Below are 17718 nucleotides of genomic sequence, written 5' to 3' on the forward strand. Positions count from 1 at the left end.
TGCCTAAGACAGGGCTTGCAAACTCAGGTGACCACGGGAGCTAGCAAATGATGCCAATTAGGGAAGGACATCAGGTAGGGTAAGGGGGGTATGTGGTGGTGCTAGTGGTGTCCCCACCTGAACGGGACAGTCCTACTTCATATCTGCAGATTGTTGCCACAGGAGCCCAGCATGGCCAGGTGCTGAGATGGTCTAGGAAAACCTGAATATCTGATTTCGGATATTAAAGCTTCAAGGTTATTTTTGTTTGTTTGTTTGTTTTTTAGATTTATTTATTTATTTGACAGGGAGAGAGAGAGTGAGTGTGCACAAGCAGTGGAAGCAGGAGAGGGAGAAGCAGGCTTCCTGCTGAGCAGGGAGCCCAGTGCGGGACTCCATCCCAGGACCCTGGGATCATGACCTGAGCCCAAGGCAGACGCTTAACCGACTGAGCCACGCGGGCACCCCAAAGCTTCAAGTTTTAAATGTTAGCAATACATAATTGTATTATAAAACATGGTGTGGTCCAAAGCCCAACCAACGAAGCAAGCAAACATGATGTGGACCTGTGAGCTTCCAGGTTAAGTCAGGCCCCTAGCTACAGACCGCTCACCGCCACTCCAAAGACTTCTATTCTTGAGGAGGATAGGGCCAAGCGGCCCCATCCTCCTCAAGCCGTTTGTGGGTGTCTGTTCCTAGAATTTCCTTCATGGTAATCAGCCCCTTGGTCTACCTTTGAACATTGGTAAGCTCCCTCTCAGCCCGTGTCTGTCCTTTTTATCTGGCAAATGCCTACTCATCGTTTCAGATTCAATTCAGTTGTCCTCTGCTCTGGAGAGCGTTCCTCATCGCCTCAGGCAGACTGGCCCTTCCATTTTCTGGCTATGACATGATGTTGGGTAAACTGCTTAATCCCTCCATGCCTCAATTTCCTTCTCTGTGAAATGGGGATGATGATACTACCTACCTCATTAGATTGTCAAGAGGAGAAAAAGAATTTGTAGATACATTGATAGACGACAGATGGAGGATTCATAGAAGGCAGAGCGCTAGTCCCTGATCCATTGCTGAATCCAGGCTTGTCACAGAGCAGGAGCTTGTTAAATGTTAGATCACTTGAGGAAGTGGGTAGAAGTAAAAATGTGATCCACTAGTTCCCAGAGGTCTGACTGTCATGATATGATGTGGTTGGGAATTCAACTTTTCCAAACCCCTTACTTTTAAAAAAGGCAACCAAAATATCTGTCTAAATGGCTAAAATGCAAAAACAGTGACACCACCAACTGCTGGCAGAGAAACTAGATCACTCATACATTGCTGGCGAGAACGAAAAATGGTACACTCACCGTGGAAAACAGTTTGACAGTTTTTTATAAAACTAATCAAATAATTGCCAAACGATCCAGCAGTTGTATTCTCGGGCATTTACTCCAAAGAACTGAAAGCTTATGTTCACAGGAAAGCTGCCCGTGAAGGTAAGATCCCCAAACTGGAAACAGCCCAGACATTCCGCAGTGAGTGAATGGTTAAGCAAACTGTGGTACACTCACACAATGGAATACTACTCAGCAATAAAGAAGAATGGGCTATGGATACACACAACAATTTGAATGAATCTCAAGGGAATGATGCTGAGTGAAAAAGTCAATCCCAAATGGTTACCTGCTGTCTGGTTCTATTGATACAACGTTTTTGAAGTGACACAGTTCTAGAGATGGGGATCAGTTGTTTGCCAAGGGCAAGGATAAGAGTGCTTGGAGAGAAGGGCGTTAGGGAATCCTTGTGTGATGGAACTGTTTGTATCTTGACTGTGGTGGTGGATACACAAACCTACACATATGATGCAATTGTGTTAAACTAATACACACACACACACGAGTACATGTAAAATCAGGGACTTCTGAATAGATTGATAGGTTGTGTCAATATTAGGTTCTTGGTTATGATACTGACTATAGTTTTGCAGGATGTTATCCTGGGGACAAACTAGGTAAAAGTTGCATATTATTTGCTATAACTGCGTGTGAATCTACAATGATCTCAAAATAAAACGTGCAATTAATTAATTTAAAAAGCATGAGGGGCACCTGGGTGGCTCAGTGGGTTAAAGCCTCTGCCTTCGGCTCAGGTCATGATCCCAGGGTCCTGGGATCGAGCCCCACATCAGGCTCTCTGCTCCATGGGGAGCCTGCTTCCTCCTCTCTCTCTGCCTGCCTCTCTGCCTACTTGTGATCTCTGTCTGTGAAATAAATAAATAAAATCTTTAAAAAATAAATAAATAAAAAGCATTACAAGGTATCCACAACAAAACAAAATAAAAGCAACCAAAGGCGGCTGGCTTGTTTTGGCTGAGCCTTGCCTTTGGCTTATGTTTACTTTTGAAGTCAGGTTCACTCAGACCCTGAGGACCTTTGCCCTCTGAGCATGGCCAAGCCAACCCCTTCCCCATTTGCTTGTCTGCCCTCCAGTCTCAGAGCTGGGAGGGATGTGAAGAATGATCTGACGCAGTCTGTGCTCCCAGGGGTCACACCAAATCCTGGTCATTAGCCCCTGGAAGACGGGCAGTCCAGGAGTAAAGCAGGGAGCCCAGAAGATCAGCTATCACTTCTTTTTTTTTTTTTTTTTTTTTTTTTAATTTGACAGAGACCACAAGTAGACAGAGAGGCAGGCAGAGAGAGAGAGGGAAGCAGGCTCCCTGCTGAGCAGAGAGCCTGATGCGGGACTCGATCCCAGGACCCCGAGATCATGACCTGAGCCGAAGGCAGCGGCTTAACCCGCTGAGCCACCCAGGCGCCCCAGCTATCACTTCTTGAAACCCAGGGCTGTCCTGACCCCTGGGGACCAGCAGGCATTTCCATATTACCCAAATGCGGAACTGTGCCAGTCTTTCTCTTGCCTAGCACCCCGCAATTCTCCATCAGCCTTGCCTGTGGGGTCCCAGATGGGCTGAGTTTACATGTCCCTACTCTTTTCTCTCCAAGCTGTTTCTCTCTGCTATTAGGTGTATAACATTTTTTGGTCAGCTCTTTTTATTCCTAGCAATTGTGGGAGGTGGAGACAATATTTTATAGGTGGGAAAAGAGGCTTAAATATGTTCAAGTGATCATTCCAGGACCCTTTTCTGGTGTGTCTGAGAGCCCATAGGGTCGGTGCTGAATGAAGACAGGGATTAACTAGCGTTAGACTGAAATTTTGTTGACTTCATATTGTTCAGGAGTCCATGAGAGCAAAAAGTGTGATTAAAAAAAATTTTTTTTTTTAAGGTCAGCCAAAGAAGAAAATTTCAACTAACATTTTCTAGGTCTTAAAAGTTCAGCTATTACCAAACTTCTTTGTCTTAGGACCCCTTTATACTATTAAAATTAAGGATGTCCAAGAGCTTTTATTTATGTGGGTGATATCTGTCAATATTTACCATATAATAAATGAATGCTGAGCAATTTAAGATATGGCATTAATTCCTTTAAAAGAAACAAAAATTCCTTATATGTTATAACAATATAACAAGCCCCTTATATGTTATAACAATATAAAGACCTTATATGAAATAACAATGTAACCTCCCCGCCAAATTAACAATTCTGTGGCATGATGGAGGTGTTAGCCAAGGCTGCAGTGGTAATCCTATTGCCATAGATAAATGTATCAGATCAACACTTTGTATGCCTTAGACTTACACAATGTTATAGGTCAATTTCATCTCAACTTAAATATAATAGAAGCAAGTGTTTGGCACACGGGGCGAGTACCACCCTCAGATCGGAGTTTCGCGCCTGACCCGCGTGTCCATCTGTGTCTCTCTCTCCCCGCACAGGCCCCACCATGAGGCCCCAGCCCCGCAGGAACCCCCGCGCCACCCCGGCACCCGGCGCCCCGCGCTAGCACCACCCCCTCCCCCGCCAGGGTGTGGGGAGGCGCCAAGGCCATGGCCAGCCACGTGGACCTGCTGACCGAGCTGCAGCTGCTGGAGAAGGTGCCCACGCTGGAGCGGCTGCGCGCCGCCCAGAAGCGCCGGGCGCAGCAGCTGAAGAAGTGGGCGCAGTACGAGCAGGACCTGCAGCACCGGAAGCGCAAGCACGAGCGGAAGCGCAGCACGGGCGGCCGGAGGAAGAAGGTGTCCTTCGAGGCCAGCGTGGCCCTGCTGGAGGCCTCCCTGAGGAACGACGCCGAGGAAGGTAGGCCCCTCTGGCCCCAGGTCAGCTCGGGGCCGGTGCCTCCTGCCCCGGCGGTGGGTGGGGATGGGGCCCGGGAGGGTGGGGGGAGCTGGCCGGGTCGGGTCTGCGCCGGGCGCTCCTCGTGCTGCTGGGCTTTCCCGGGCCTCGGCTGTGGCCCTGGACGGTGTAGGGCCTTGGTTAATGGCACGGACCCGCGCGCAGACTGCCCTCGCTTCTGAAACAGGTTTTGTCCGTTCTTCCTGGCGTGACTCTGGCAAGGGAGGCAAGTCACCTCGGTTCCCTGTACCTGAGTGTCCACCTCTGTAACACGGGGGTCAACACTGGCATCCGCCTCAAGGGTTTGCTGGGAGCATTGGGTTAGCAAATCCCGCTAAGTTATTGGGTATGTGTGGTCCGTCGTACTCTGTGAGTGGGTATGAGTATGTTTTATTTTATTGTATGATTCCTATATTTTATTTCATTATATTTATAGAATAAATGTCTGTATACATATTTGTGCATATATATCATATATATCATTTGTATAATATCACATTTGTATCTACATATATATATAACTGCTCATATGTGGAGTGCCCATGAAGTCTGGAAACAGAGGAATATACACAATGTTGTCTAGGACCTTTTCACTCTATTAAGCAAACTAATAAAAAAACATAAATGCAAATACACACTCATAACATCCGTTTCCAGATGTTATGGATACCCTGTACTGGTTACATTTTACTTAATTATGTTATTATATGTCCCCTGATCCAGATATCATGATACCCCAGAGGCAGGTATAATAAGCACCCATTTTACAGATGGGAACACTGAGACCCAGAGAGGTTCAGAACTTTGACTGAGGTGGCAGAGCTGGGACCAGAAACCACGGGATCCAAGCTCTTGTCCCTGGCCTCATGGCCTTGTAGGTTTATTTCCTGATGTATGAATGATTGGAAGATCCATGATTCGACCAGCTTTCTTCTCTGAGGATGCTCTCAGGGGTCATTGCATGGCTGAGGTTTGTGTGTGTGTGTGTGTGTCCTGTGTTCCCCTCGGCAGCCTCCAGTCTCCTTCCAGCATAGGAGTCCTTTCTGGCTGTCCCTGGGGAAGGCCCAGGGGGTCTTTCTGGGGTCCCTCTGGCCTCCTGCCTCCACATACCCTGCGGACGTGCAGCGCTGAGACAGTCATGGATGGAGGGATGGCGCTTCCCGCCCTAGAGGGTGTTGGGTTTTATGCACATTGCTCCTCAGGTTCTACCACCTTCTGAGATGTGCAATTTCCCTTCTGCCCTGGTTGTACAGTGCTCTGGGAACCGAGCAGAAGCATTCCCAGAACTACTCAGCCAGAAGGAGCGCAGCTGAGAGCCTGGGGTGAGCAGCACCTGGGAGAGAGGCATGAAATGTCGGGCTTGGGGGACCGGCCGTGCGAGGCTCCTTCCCACGTGAGGTGCTGGGTGACGTGGCAGACCCCTCCCGCTCAGTGGGCGGCACATCAATGATGTCTAATTTGTGTCGTGGGTGGCGGTTCATCAGCTCTTCTTTGCCACTCATCTTTTCCTCCCTCCTTCCCTGACAAAGCCGTGTTCTGCCCCCTGAAGGGACTCTGCGAGCTGGCTGACAGCTGCTCCAGAACTTCGGTGCCTCCCCAGCCCTGGCGCAGCCCCGCAACCTGCCAGCCTCCCACACAGCCTGGTGGGGAGGAGTGCCAGGCGCGGGGCCAGGACTGCAGGCCCCCTCGGCCCTGCATGTGACCTTGAGCGGCTGGTTTCACTGCTCTGGGTCCAGCTTCTTCTTTTTTTTTTTTTTAAATTTTATTTTTAAATTTTATTTTTTATAAACATATAATATATTTTTATCCCCAGGGGTACAGGTCTGTGAATCGCCAGGTTTACACACTTCACAGTCTGGGTCCAGCTTCTTAGTCTGTAAATGGACTTTTGAACCTTGTCCTCGAGGGGGGGGGTGTGACAAGAATGAGACAAGACCCTAATTGTGACAGCTCGCTGAAAAGTGACCCTGAAGGCTGCACCAGGGTGGTGACCGTTCTAACATACTTTGTATTTAAGAGCCCAAATATACACAAATACGTTTTTCTTGTAAAAATAAGCACAGAAGCATACAGAGGAAAAAGTTCCTCCCTCCACTCCTTCTTTCTGTTAGTTTGATGTGTTTCCTTCTAGGCATTTTCTTTACTTGCCTGTGTATTTGTCTAATTGGAGTTTTTTGGTTTTGTTTTGTTTTTACATAAGCGATGACATGCTGGATACATTACTCTGCAATATTCTCTCCCTTTTCTTTTGCTTTTTTTTTTTTTTCCACCCAACAAGATACCTTGGAGGTGTTTTCATGCCAGTACCGTGCAATTACAGAGCTGTATTATACTTTTTAACTGCTGCATAGTATTCCATAGTAGGGTTTCCCCAGAAGTTTTGAACTGGTTCCTTAGTGATGGGCATGGAGGTTTTCTCAGCAGTTTTGCCTTTGCTCAAGTGGACTTCTTGCGCACACAGGTAGATGTTGATCGAGGACAGATGTGGGCAAATGGAAGAGTTGGATGCAAGCGTATGTGCATTAAATTTGAATGAGAAAAGTGCTGCCCCCTTGGGCCGGTCCCTGGCCTTGGGGCAGCCAAGTGAGGGTGGAGGCCAGAGCACTGTGTGCTGGGGTGGGCCGTAGGATGGGGTGAGAGGTCCCCCTGCAGCCCACAGGTGGCTGGGTTGGGGCTGGGCTGTGAAGCTTCCATCAGTACACGTCAGCAGGCAGTCTGGCGGGACTGTGCTCAGCATCCTGGCAGTAGGACAGAGCCCGCTGCTCCCAGCTGGCAGGGATGGTTTCTGTGGCTGGCGGAGCCGGTGCTGGGGAGGTTGCAGGGGCGTTAGCTCGCAGCGGGATGGGAATGGGGGTGGCAGCTCCCCCGCTCCCTTGAGCTCACAGCAGTGGCTGAGTCAGCCTCCTCCACCTGCCAGGGCAATGTGAGTCGACCCAGAGAAAGGCAGCGCTGGAGAGGGATGCACTATACTTCCTCCTCCGGCTCTGCATTGTCTTCAGGCTAACATCCGGGCACCGGGGATTCTTCTTGGTCTTGGACCTGCCTGAACCCTACCTTCTTGTGCCCCCGGCCTAGCATTGCCCTGTGTTCTAGCCATCTCCAACTCCAGCTTCCTCTCATATGCCCTGCGTTCTCTTACCTCCCTGCCTTTGCATATGCAGTTCCTTCTGTCTGGAACACTCTTTTGCCTGATTCCTATAACGCTAGGAGTTGGGTCTTGAGTGACCTTCTTGGGGAGCAATCTATGAGCCTTTTCTGCACCCCACCCCATCACTAGTTAGAGCAGAAATGCAGTACACAGCTAGCATTTACCGAGAGGCAGTGCAGTGTTGTGGCGAGGAACGTGGACTCTAGGGCTAGTTCTCCAGAATTGAAGTCTCAGCTCTGCCACACACTAGCTGTGCGATGTTGGCAAAGTTACTAAACTTCTCGGGGCCTCAGTTTCCCCATCTGTGAAAATGAGGATGATAGAATACAGCTGCCTCAGAAAGTTGTCGCGGGGTTAAAATGAGTTTTGAATGTTGAAGTGTATGCTAAGGGGTAGATTTATATAAATTGTAGCTTTACATAAATTTATAAATTTATATAAATTGTAGATTTATATAAATTGCTATAAATTGTAGCTCTTCTGCATTATCTATGGTCGACACTTATATAATCTGTACTAGTGTATACACTGATTATCATTGTTACTGTTATTTATTGAGTGCTTACTTTGTATCAAAAGTTATCTCAGTTAATCCTCACGATGACCCTCTGAGGGGCAGTCCAATCTCATTTTTAAAAAAGAGCTCTATTGAAATAGGATTAATTGACATGTCACAAAATTTGCTGATTTTTTAAGTGTGTAATTCAGCGATTTTCGGTAAGCTTACGGAGCGGCACACCCATCACCGCAACCCAATTTTTAAAAGTTGCATCACCCCCAAGAGAAACCTTGTGCCCATTTGTAGTCACTCCTGGTTCCCACCCCTGCCCCCAACCCTAGGCAACCACTAACCTCTTTTCTGCCTCTATATCCTTGCCTTTTCTGGAACGTTCCACTTATAGAGACTCATCCAATATGTGAGCTTTTGCGATCAGCTTCTTTCACTTAGAATAATGTTTCCAAGGTGCATTCAGGTTGCGGCATGTGTCAGGGTTTCATTTCTTTTATTGCGCTGTAGTATTCCATTGTACGGATATGCCACATCTCGTTTATCCATTCACATTTGGATTGCTTCCATTTGGGGTAATGATGAATAATGCTGCTAAGAACATTTTTGAGTAAGTCTTTGTGTGGATGTATGTTTTCATTTCTCTGGGGTGGTTACCTAGGACTGGAATTGCTGGGTCATATGGCAAATTTGGGTTTAACATTTGGGAAGCTGCAAACCTGTTTTCCAAAATGGCAGACCCATTTTGCATTCTCAAACCTCATTGGACAGATGAGAACATCGAAGCTCTGGGAAGAATGTCACCTGCCAAAGATCTCACAGGTTTTTGGCATCAGACCAGGGACTCAAACCCACATCTGATGTCTTTGAAACCTGTGCTTTTAACTGCCAGACAGACCTGGCACCTCGTGCTCTGGATTTTCCCTAGGAAATGAGAGAACCACTCACTCGTGGTTCTGACCTGTGTCTCTTGGGGCCCGACGGCCCTGCTGCTCCTGCCAGCCTCTTGGGCCCTTGGCACTGGTGGTGATGGTGGTGGGGGTCCCTGGATAAGCTCTTCATCCCAAACTATAACCTCTTTCCTTGGCCACATGAGCTAGCCTCAGTTGAAACCACCCAACATTTGTTAAGTTGTCAGGGTTCCTGTTCTTCTCTCTGAATGTTGCAGGATTTTCTTTATGGAAACTCTGTTCACATTCCCAAAAAGAGTTTGAGTGTTTCTTCTATAGCCTAATTTTAACTCTTCAACTGTTATTCTCACGGTAAAGGTTTTCAAAAAAAAAAATTTTTTTTTTTGAGCAGTGGAAACTTTTCTTTATGTGAAATTATGCAGAAACTCAATATGTAAAAAGGGTGAAAGAGCTATTCTGGCTGAGGCTCTGCGGGTGGCGGTGGTGGCCACTGGGCCCTCACCCGCCAGGCACCCAGCGGACCTCTCCCCGGCTCGCAGGTGCTCTGGCGCACACCTGGGCTGCGTATGCCGTGCTTAAACCGTCAGCTCCTCCAAAGGAAACAGAGGTCAGTGGCTGGTGGAGCCGGTACTGGGGACTTTCACTTCTGGTGATTTGGAAAAGGGAAGTTTCTTTTCTCTTAATTATAAAAACCATTCATCCTTGTTGTAGAAAATTGTTAAAGTACAGGAAGAAAAAAACATTAAGAAAATAAAATCACAGCTATGCGCAACGTAAACAGCAACAACTACTGATAATGTTTTGGTTCTATTCTGTGACTCAGGGTCCTGATAGGCAAGAAATGGTGCCCTCACAAGGGGTAGTTTCAGAAAAATTTAATAAAGGGGTCATGTCTAAAGAGCTTAGGGCATCATCCTCAACCTTTTTGGTTTCTGGGCCCCTTTAGATGGTTAGAAACTGAGCACTCTTAAGAGATTTTGTTTCACTGGGCTCGGTATTGATATTTATCACATTGGAAATTAAGGCCGAGGAATTCAAATAAATATGTACTCATTAAAACATAAAAATAGGGACGCCTGGGTGGCTCAGGTCATGATCCCGGAGTCCCGGGATCGAGTCCCACATCGGGCTCCCAGCTCCAGGGGGAGTCTGCTTCTCCCTCTGACCTTCTTCTTGCTCATGCTCTCTCTCACTGTCTCTCTCTCAAATAAATAAATAAAAATCTTTAAAAAAAACATAAAAATAAAGCTGTTATCTGTTGTACTAGTTATCTACTCCTGCATAGCAGAGTCGCTCAACATCGAACCCCTCAAAACAATAAACATTTCCTGTTTTACACAGCTTCTGTAGATCAAGAATCCAGGGGCAGCACGGCCTGGGTGGCTCTAGCTCAGGATCTCTTATAAGGTTGCAAAAATCACCTCACACTTTAACAGGGCTGGAGACTCTGCCTCCGGGATGGCACACTCACGTGGCTCTTGGCCAGAGGCCTCGGGTTCTTGGGCCAGATGAGTGTCTCCTGAACATGGAGGCTAGCTTTCTTCCGAGCGAGTGATCCAAGAGTTTGAGTGAGGAGGAAATCACACTGCTTTTTATGACCTATGCTTTTAAGTCACATATCATCACTTCTGCCATATTCTGTTCATTAGAAACGATTCACAGAGTCTAGCTCCCACTCAAGAGAAGAGGAATTAGACTCACCTCTTGAAGCAAGGAGAATTTGTGGGCGTGTTCTAGAACTACCACACCTGCGAACATAAATATTTTTATGAAAAATACTAATATTTTTCAAGACAAAAAAATATAGACTAGCCTTGTTTTATACTTTTGCAAATCTTTGTTAAGGTCTGACTTTAAAAGAGATGGCTGGATTCTCTCATCTGCTTCTGCATTCAATATGTTGTGATATGTTATTTTGGTTAAAATAAATGAAGAAAAATCTCACACAGATATGCCATTGGAAAAGAGAGGAATCTTTTAATTGCCTTTTCAGATCATTGTGGATATTCCTTGATATTGCAAGCAAATTCAATAGGTGGTCGCTTCTTAAAGGTTAATCTCAATGTGGAACCCAAAACGGTATCAATTTTTAGCTTTTCTTACTTTGTTACATTAAAATCCATTGATGGTCTTGCATTTTAAAAGTTTATTTTACCCATACCTACTTTCTTTCTTTTTTTCAAAGTAATGTATTATCTGTTAGAAAATATTAGCTCACTTTTTATTTTTTTGGATATTACACCAAAAGCACAAGTAACAAAAGGAAAAAATTAACAGGTGGGACTATATCAAACCCAAAAGCTTCTGCACAGCAAAAAAAAAAAAAAAAAAAGTCAGTAAAAAGAGAAGCAAACTACAGAATAGGAGAAAGTGTTCACAAACTATATATCAGATAAGGGGTTAATATACAAAAAATATAAGGCACTCATACAACTCAATAGCAAAAAACCAAATAATCCAATTAAAAATGGGCAAGGTTGGGGCGCCTGGGTGGCTCAGTGGGTTGGGCCGCTGCCTTCGGCTCAGGTCATGATCTCGGGGTCCTGGGATCGAGCCCCGCGTCGGGCTCTCTGCTCAGCAGGGAGCCTGCTTCCTCCTCTCTCTCTGCCTGCCTCTCTGCCTGCTTGTGATCTCTCTCTCTGTCAAATAAATAAATAAAATCTTTAAAAAAAAAAATGGGCAAGGCATCTGAATAGACATTTTCCCAAAGAAGACATACAGATAGCCAACAGGTCTATGAAGAGATGCTCCACATCACTAATCATTAGGGAAATGCAGATCAAAGCCACAATGAGATAACACTTCATTTAAGACCTGGGAGAGCCGTCAGGCTTCTCTCCTGTAGTAATAGCAAGGTAGGTGGAGCAAAGAAACAAACCAAGAGAAAACCCGGGGATGCCTCGGTAGCTCCGTGCTGAGCCAAGAAGAAGAGGACAAAGGAGACCAGTAATCATCTGCCAGGGTAGAAGAAAGATAGCTAGGGTGGTGTGGCATCTCAGAAGCCCAGGGAGGGAGCCATTTTTAGAAGAAAGGTCTGTCTGCTGAGCCAGATGTGGCTTAGAGGTGGACGGTTTTATGTTGTCTTAATATCGTCTTTGCAAAAGAGAGGGTTAATGCCGACTTCCTAGTCCCGTCTGAATGTACCGTGATTGACGTAAACACTCCCCTATGATTGGATTTTCAGGTTGTTTCCAATTTTTGCTACTGAAAGTTATGCCATGGTGATTATCAGTGGACTAAAGTATTTGGCCACAAGGTTTGATTATTTACTTTGGGTAGACTTCTCGAGGCTCAGAGATTTGAGATATAAACATAAGCAAGGCTTTGGTAGAAATTGCTGATTGGTCAGTTTGCACACAAGCCTCACCCCCCAGCCTGTGTGCCAGGCCTGCCTCACCTCTGCCTTGCTTATCGACCCTGCTTGATAACACAGAAAAGCGCAAAGTTGCTGACAGATTCAAGATATGGAAGATAGTCCTGTGGTCTTAATTTACATATAACAGAGACGTTTAAGGTTGAACACCTATTCATAACCTTACTGGGAATTCGTTTCTTTATTTCTCTGAGTTGTCTATTTTTGGGCCCCATTTTTTCTACTAGTTTCTTTTCTTTATTGATTTCAAAGATTGGGTAATGTTTGTGTCAGACAGAGAAGAGACAGAGAGTGCATGAAAATGGAGGGGAGGATGTGAGTTGTTGTCATCTGTGGTGCACATGCTTTCTGCCAACTGTGTGTGTGTGCATGTGTGCACATGTGTGTATGTGTGTGTTTGCTTTACCATTTTGCCAGATCATTTTGATGTAGTTTAATCGGATGATATTTGCTTCTTTCTCCCCTTCATGATTTTGTTCTTTGCTCTTATCTCTCTAAAACAGGGCTTTTAACCCTCTAAAACTATGGTTTGGAGGCCAAATCTTGCCACTACCTGTTTTGTAAATAAAGTTTTATTTGGAATACAGCCTCACCTAATCATTTACATATTGTCTGTGGCTGCCTTCACACTACAGTGACACGGTTAGGCAGTTGCAACAGAAACCATATGACCTATAAAGATGAAAATATTTACTCTCGCCTTTTACAGGAAAAGTTTGCTGACTCTTGCTCTAAAGCATTTCCTCACCCAGTGATGTATTCTTAAAAAACATTTTATTTATCATTTGATAGAATGAGATCACAAGTAGGCAGAGAGGCAGGCAGAGAGAGGGAAGCAGGCACCCCGCTGAGCAGAGAGCCTGATGTGGGGCTCGATCCCAGGACCCAGAGATCATGACCTGAGCGGAAGGCAGAGGCTTAACCCACTGAGCCACCCAGATGCCCTCCACCCAGTGATGTATGTTAACCGACATGCTTTTTCTAGATTTTTTGTGGCCTTATGTAAATAAAGTAAACATGTAATTCTTCTGGAATTCATTTTAGTGTAAAGTAGTCCATGAAAATCTATCTCCATTTTGTTTCGGAAGCATTTTCAATTGTCCAGCTTCCTTCCCTTCCCTGTGAATTTGCGAGGCCACGCTCATCCTCCCAAGCCTCATCTGTGACAAAGGGTAACTTTCTGAGCTGTTCATTTTGTTCTAACAATCTGTTTCTGTGCCAGTTACACACTGTTTTGATCCCAGCTTTCTAATGTGGCTTAGTGTATTATAGAACGAGTCCTTCTTAAATTGCACTTCTTTTGCAAAATGTTCTTGGTTATTTTCAGCTGTTCACGTAACATTTAAGAACTTTTGGTCAGGTTTTCCCTCCAGAGCTCAAAAATAGAGTTCTCCAAAATTGATTAATGTTGTAAATGGGTATAGAGTTTTGGTTTTATAAGATGAAAGGAATTCTGGAGATACATGGCAATGATGGTCGCACAGCTCACAGCATTATGAATATAATAATATTCATAACATTATTAGAATATGTAGATATTTATATACGATATATAATAATAATAATTTGATACCACTGAACTGTACTCTTAAAAATGATTAAGGTGGTAAATTTTATGCATATTTTACCATAATAAAAAGATGAAAAAACAAAAACGACCTCCCAAAATTTAGCCAGGGACCGAGGGAGGAGAGAAAGGGAAGTTACTGTCTGATGGGTATGGATCTTCCATTTGGGAAGATGAGAAGAGTTGGAGATGGATGCTGGTGAGGGTCACATAACAATGGGAATGTAATTAATGCCACTCAACTGTACAGTAAAAAGTGGTTAATATGATAACTTGTATCTTCTGTATATTTTACCACAATTTAAAAAATTAATTGGGGCTCAATGTATATCCTTGTCATGAGTTTTTCTAAGCAGGCAGATGGCACATGTCTCCACTGGGCAGCTATTCCTTTAGTCTTTCGGGAAAGCTACAGGGTTTTTGTTGTTGTTGTTGTCCTTGTGGGTTGGTTTGTTTTTGTTTTTGTTTTTTACCATACAAGTCCTGTTTATTTCTTGAAAGGAAGGCTTTGAGTTCTTATATATTGATTTTGTAGAAAGACATTTTACTCTCATTTTTTTCAGTAGCTTTTTGGGGGGCCTTTGTGTAGAAAATGACATTATTTGCAGATGATAAGGTCGTCTGTTCATTCCGGTGTTTCAGTGAGGCTGTCATGCCTATAACCTATCTTCCCACTTTTTCTTTCTAGGTCAACAACTCCTGTTCCTTCTGCTGACTTTTATAGGACGTGACTTGAGATTCATGAACATACTCTCCTTTGTCTATAACTTTCCCAAAGCTTGATCTGGCTCCCCCGGGGTGAATGGAACTCTCAGTTTCCTCATTCTGGTTGAGTTTATCTGTTAGTATGGCCCAAATTTTCCATTGGCTTTTTGGGCTGCCGCTATTGACTCATCTGGAGTTTATAAGAAACTGAAACCCCCAAGTGGGTGTCCCATTAGTGAACTTACATCTTCCCCAACCTGTTCTTACGCAAGTGATTTAAAAAAAACAAACAACTATCTGTTGAAGTATGTTCTTCAAACGGAAAAGGGCAAAATGGGTTCCACTTTCACATGTCATGGGTGCCTCTGTGACCCAGTACTCACCCTCTGTAACCAGTATATTAGCAGCATCCCAGAAGCTATCCTGGACACACAGGTGATTTTCAGCCCTGAAGTCGAGACCCTAAATTGATCTTGTTGAATTTGAGTCTATTATCTACCTGCTCAAATAATTTGGACTCTGAATGATATATTAAGATTCCTGTGTTAGCAGTAATAGGAACCCAACTTAAAGCGACTGAAGCCCATGTGGATTCAGGGCTACCAAAGTATCTCTGATCACTATTAGCAGCTCAAAGTGTATATTCTATACTTTCAGTAACTGCATTAGGAATAATTCTCTTTCTAATAGTCTTCCAGGTTGAGCGCATCCCAGAATTGAATCTCATTGTCTAAGATGCCTACCTCTGAGCCAATCACAGGGGCTGGGGCAGGGATGCAATGCTATGATTGGTCTGATCCAAGGCATATGCCCACCCCTGAAGTCAGCTCCTCCCAGAACACATGAGCTGACACTTGGAGATATGTTGTACCTGCCCCAAGAGAAATTGGGGTGCGGTTACCAGAAGGATGGAAAATGGATGATGGGCGGGCTATAATGAAATATGTGCATCTCAGATAAAATATTCATCAGCAGCTTCTATTCCATGCCATTCACAAATGCAATTGGCATTTGCCTTCTACTCCAGAGTTGTTCAGTTGAACTTTTTCTGATGATGGAAATACACTGTCCATTATGGTAGCTGCTAGTCATATGTGGTTCTTGAGCATTGAAAATGTGACTAGGAGACTAAGGAGCTCAAGCTTTGCTTTTATTTAATATAAAATCATTTAAGCAGTCACCTGTGGTTAGGCTAGAGGCAGAGTATCAGACAACACGTTCCTGGACACAATCCAGATCCCTAATAAAATTGTTGAACAGGCATTGGCCAAAGACAGAGCCTAGGGGACAACCCCAGGGACCTCCTCTGTGTTAATGTATCCAGTCAGTCAATTACTCATTAGGGATAGTTGTTCAACTGAAAGGAATTTAGCTATACTGTTTTTATAGTTGGTATGTGGAGACAACAGCAAGAATTTCCTATAAAAAAAGAGCCTTCCTGTCCTACATAAACTTGGAAGAAGTTTTCTATCTGAGGATTAAATAACAAAACATGTAAGGGATCAGAGTAGAATTTCATGCACAGACATGGAACACAGTCTGGACATCTTCAGACCAGGACCAGTAGCTCAGTAGTGAACAGGAGACTGGCTCAGACCATAAGGAAGCTCACAGTCTAGAAAGGCAGTTTGAAGAGAACACAGTATTAATATGCTGATGAGTGGATAATGTTATAAAGAGAACCTTGTCAAGAACAGTTGCCTCGAAAAAGGAGGCTAAGAGATCATTGATGAGGGAGGCCATCTAAATCCTGTCCAGGGGAGACATGTGACCATGTGACCAACAACTTTGAAGTTGACCGTCCCTTTCCTAAGAGCATTGTGATTATGGAAAAAGAGACTTCAACCCCTCATGACATAATGCTGCTCATGTGATGACTATGTGATGTTTACGTACTTCCTTACAATCTTCTGACTATAACTTGGCTTCCCAGCCAGGTCTGCCTACAAGCACAGAACAAATTGGCCATGCTTAAGTGAGTGTCTGGTGTGCAAGACAATTCCTTTTCTGAGGTAAGACTGTGTTGTGGTTTTATTCAGCAGCCTCCTAGGCTCAGATTATATGGAACTACTCTGGGACGAAGAAACCACTTGTGGTAGATAAATCATGGTCAATCATGGTAAACCATGGTCAGTCACCAATGAGATGCCATCCTGGGAGACTCAGCCAACTGGAACTCTTCCTGGAAACTCTTCAAACCCAAACACCATGACGTGCAGCCAGCATTTCCCTTCCCTATGTGAGGAGATATGTGAGAAGCTTGTCAAATGCTTACTGGAGTCCTGACAGTCCCTAGCTTTAACATTTCTCAGTCTAGTGACCCTGTTGAGGAGATAGTTGAGATATTTTGGGGCATGACTTATTCTTGCTTGGCTTCTAGGAACCACTGTGTCCTTTATAATGGAGCGAGAAGATGGTCAGTATTTCTGTCAGAGAAACTCAGAGGCTCTTTCAATGAACGTACCATAAGCTCTTCTAAAACAATCACCGAGGCCAAAGTCATTAACTAACCCTGTGGAGGAAGCCTGGGGTTTAGCGAATAGAAGAATATTCCAGAATCTGCTCAAAGTATTAAATTGTCTAGTACATCCATCCATCCCGTGTTTGTCCCAACAAACAGAGCTGACCCCACCACCCCATCCTCTGTCTGTCACTTGGTGGAGGCAGTTGTGTCCAGAACAGAGGTGAAAACTAAGAGAAGAGATACGAAATCTGCTACGTCAGGGAGAGGGAAGTGGTATCTTTATCCTTTACACATGAATAACTAAACCCAAATCTTGGTGGAGGAGTCAGAGTTCCCAGACCTTCAGAAGAAACCTGAGGTCACAGGCTTTTGGCATAAGGATCCACAATTCCCTGGGTGCCACAAAGGTAGTAGTGGCAGTTCTCCAGGTGAGTCATCCTTAAGAACTGGGCTGGATTGGCTATCCATTGTTGCAAAAGAGACCACCCTGAAACCCTTAGTGGCTCAAACCACTTACTTCTCAATGTTCCTTTGGATTGGCTGGGCACTTCTGCCGGTCCTACCAGGGCTCAGTATGAGGTTGTGGTTATTTGCTGGGTCAGCCAGTGTCTGGGCTCGACTGGGATGGCTGGGATTCTCTCTTCAAGTGGTCTTTTGTCCTGGGCTTCCTGCATCATGGTGGACTTGGGGTTCTAAGAAGGCAAGCTCCTGTGCCCAAGCATGTTATCTGGCTCTTTGCCTGCATCATGTTTGCTGATGTTTCATTGGCCAAAGTCAGTCACATGGTCAGCCTCAGCGTCAATGCAGGAGAAGCCCATACACGCCGCTCTGTACCCATGTGCCTGATGCAAT

General features: G+C 44.9%; 1 protein-coding gene across 2 annotated transcripts in view; it reads left to right on the top strand.

Moving 5' to 3' along the window:
• Nucleotides 1–17718, top strand: part of PPP1R16B (protein phosphatase 1 regulatory subunit 16B) — a 93509-nt gene that overhangs the window by 23589 nt on the left and 52202 nt on the right. For both annotated transcript variants that reach the window (XM_047744767.1, XM_047744768.1), the window contains exon 2: nt 3794–4154. In XM_047744767.1, coding sequence (XP_047600723.1) covers nt 3905–4154 — 250 coding nt within the window. In that variant the 5' untranslated portion in view covers nt 3794–3904. The remainder of the gene's footprint in view (nt 1–3793; nt 4155–17718) is intronic.

Source organism: Lutra lutra, chromosome 9 (genome assembly GCF_902655055.1).
Source record: "Lutra lutra chromosome 9, mLutLut1.2, whole genome shotgun sequence".
Classification (NCBI taxonomy): domain Eukaryota; kingdom Metazoa; phylum Chordata; class Mammalia; order Carnivora; family Mustelidae; genus Lutra; species Lutra lutra.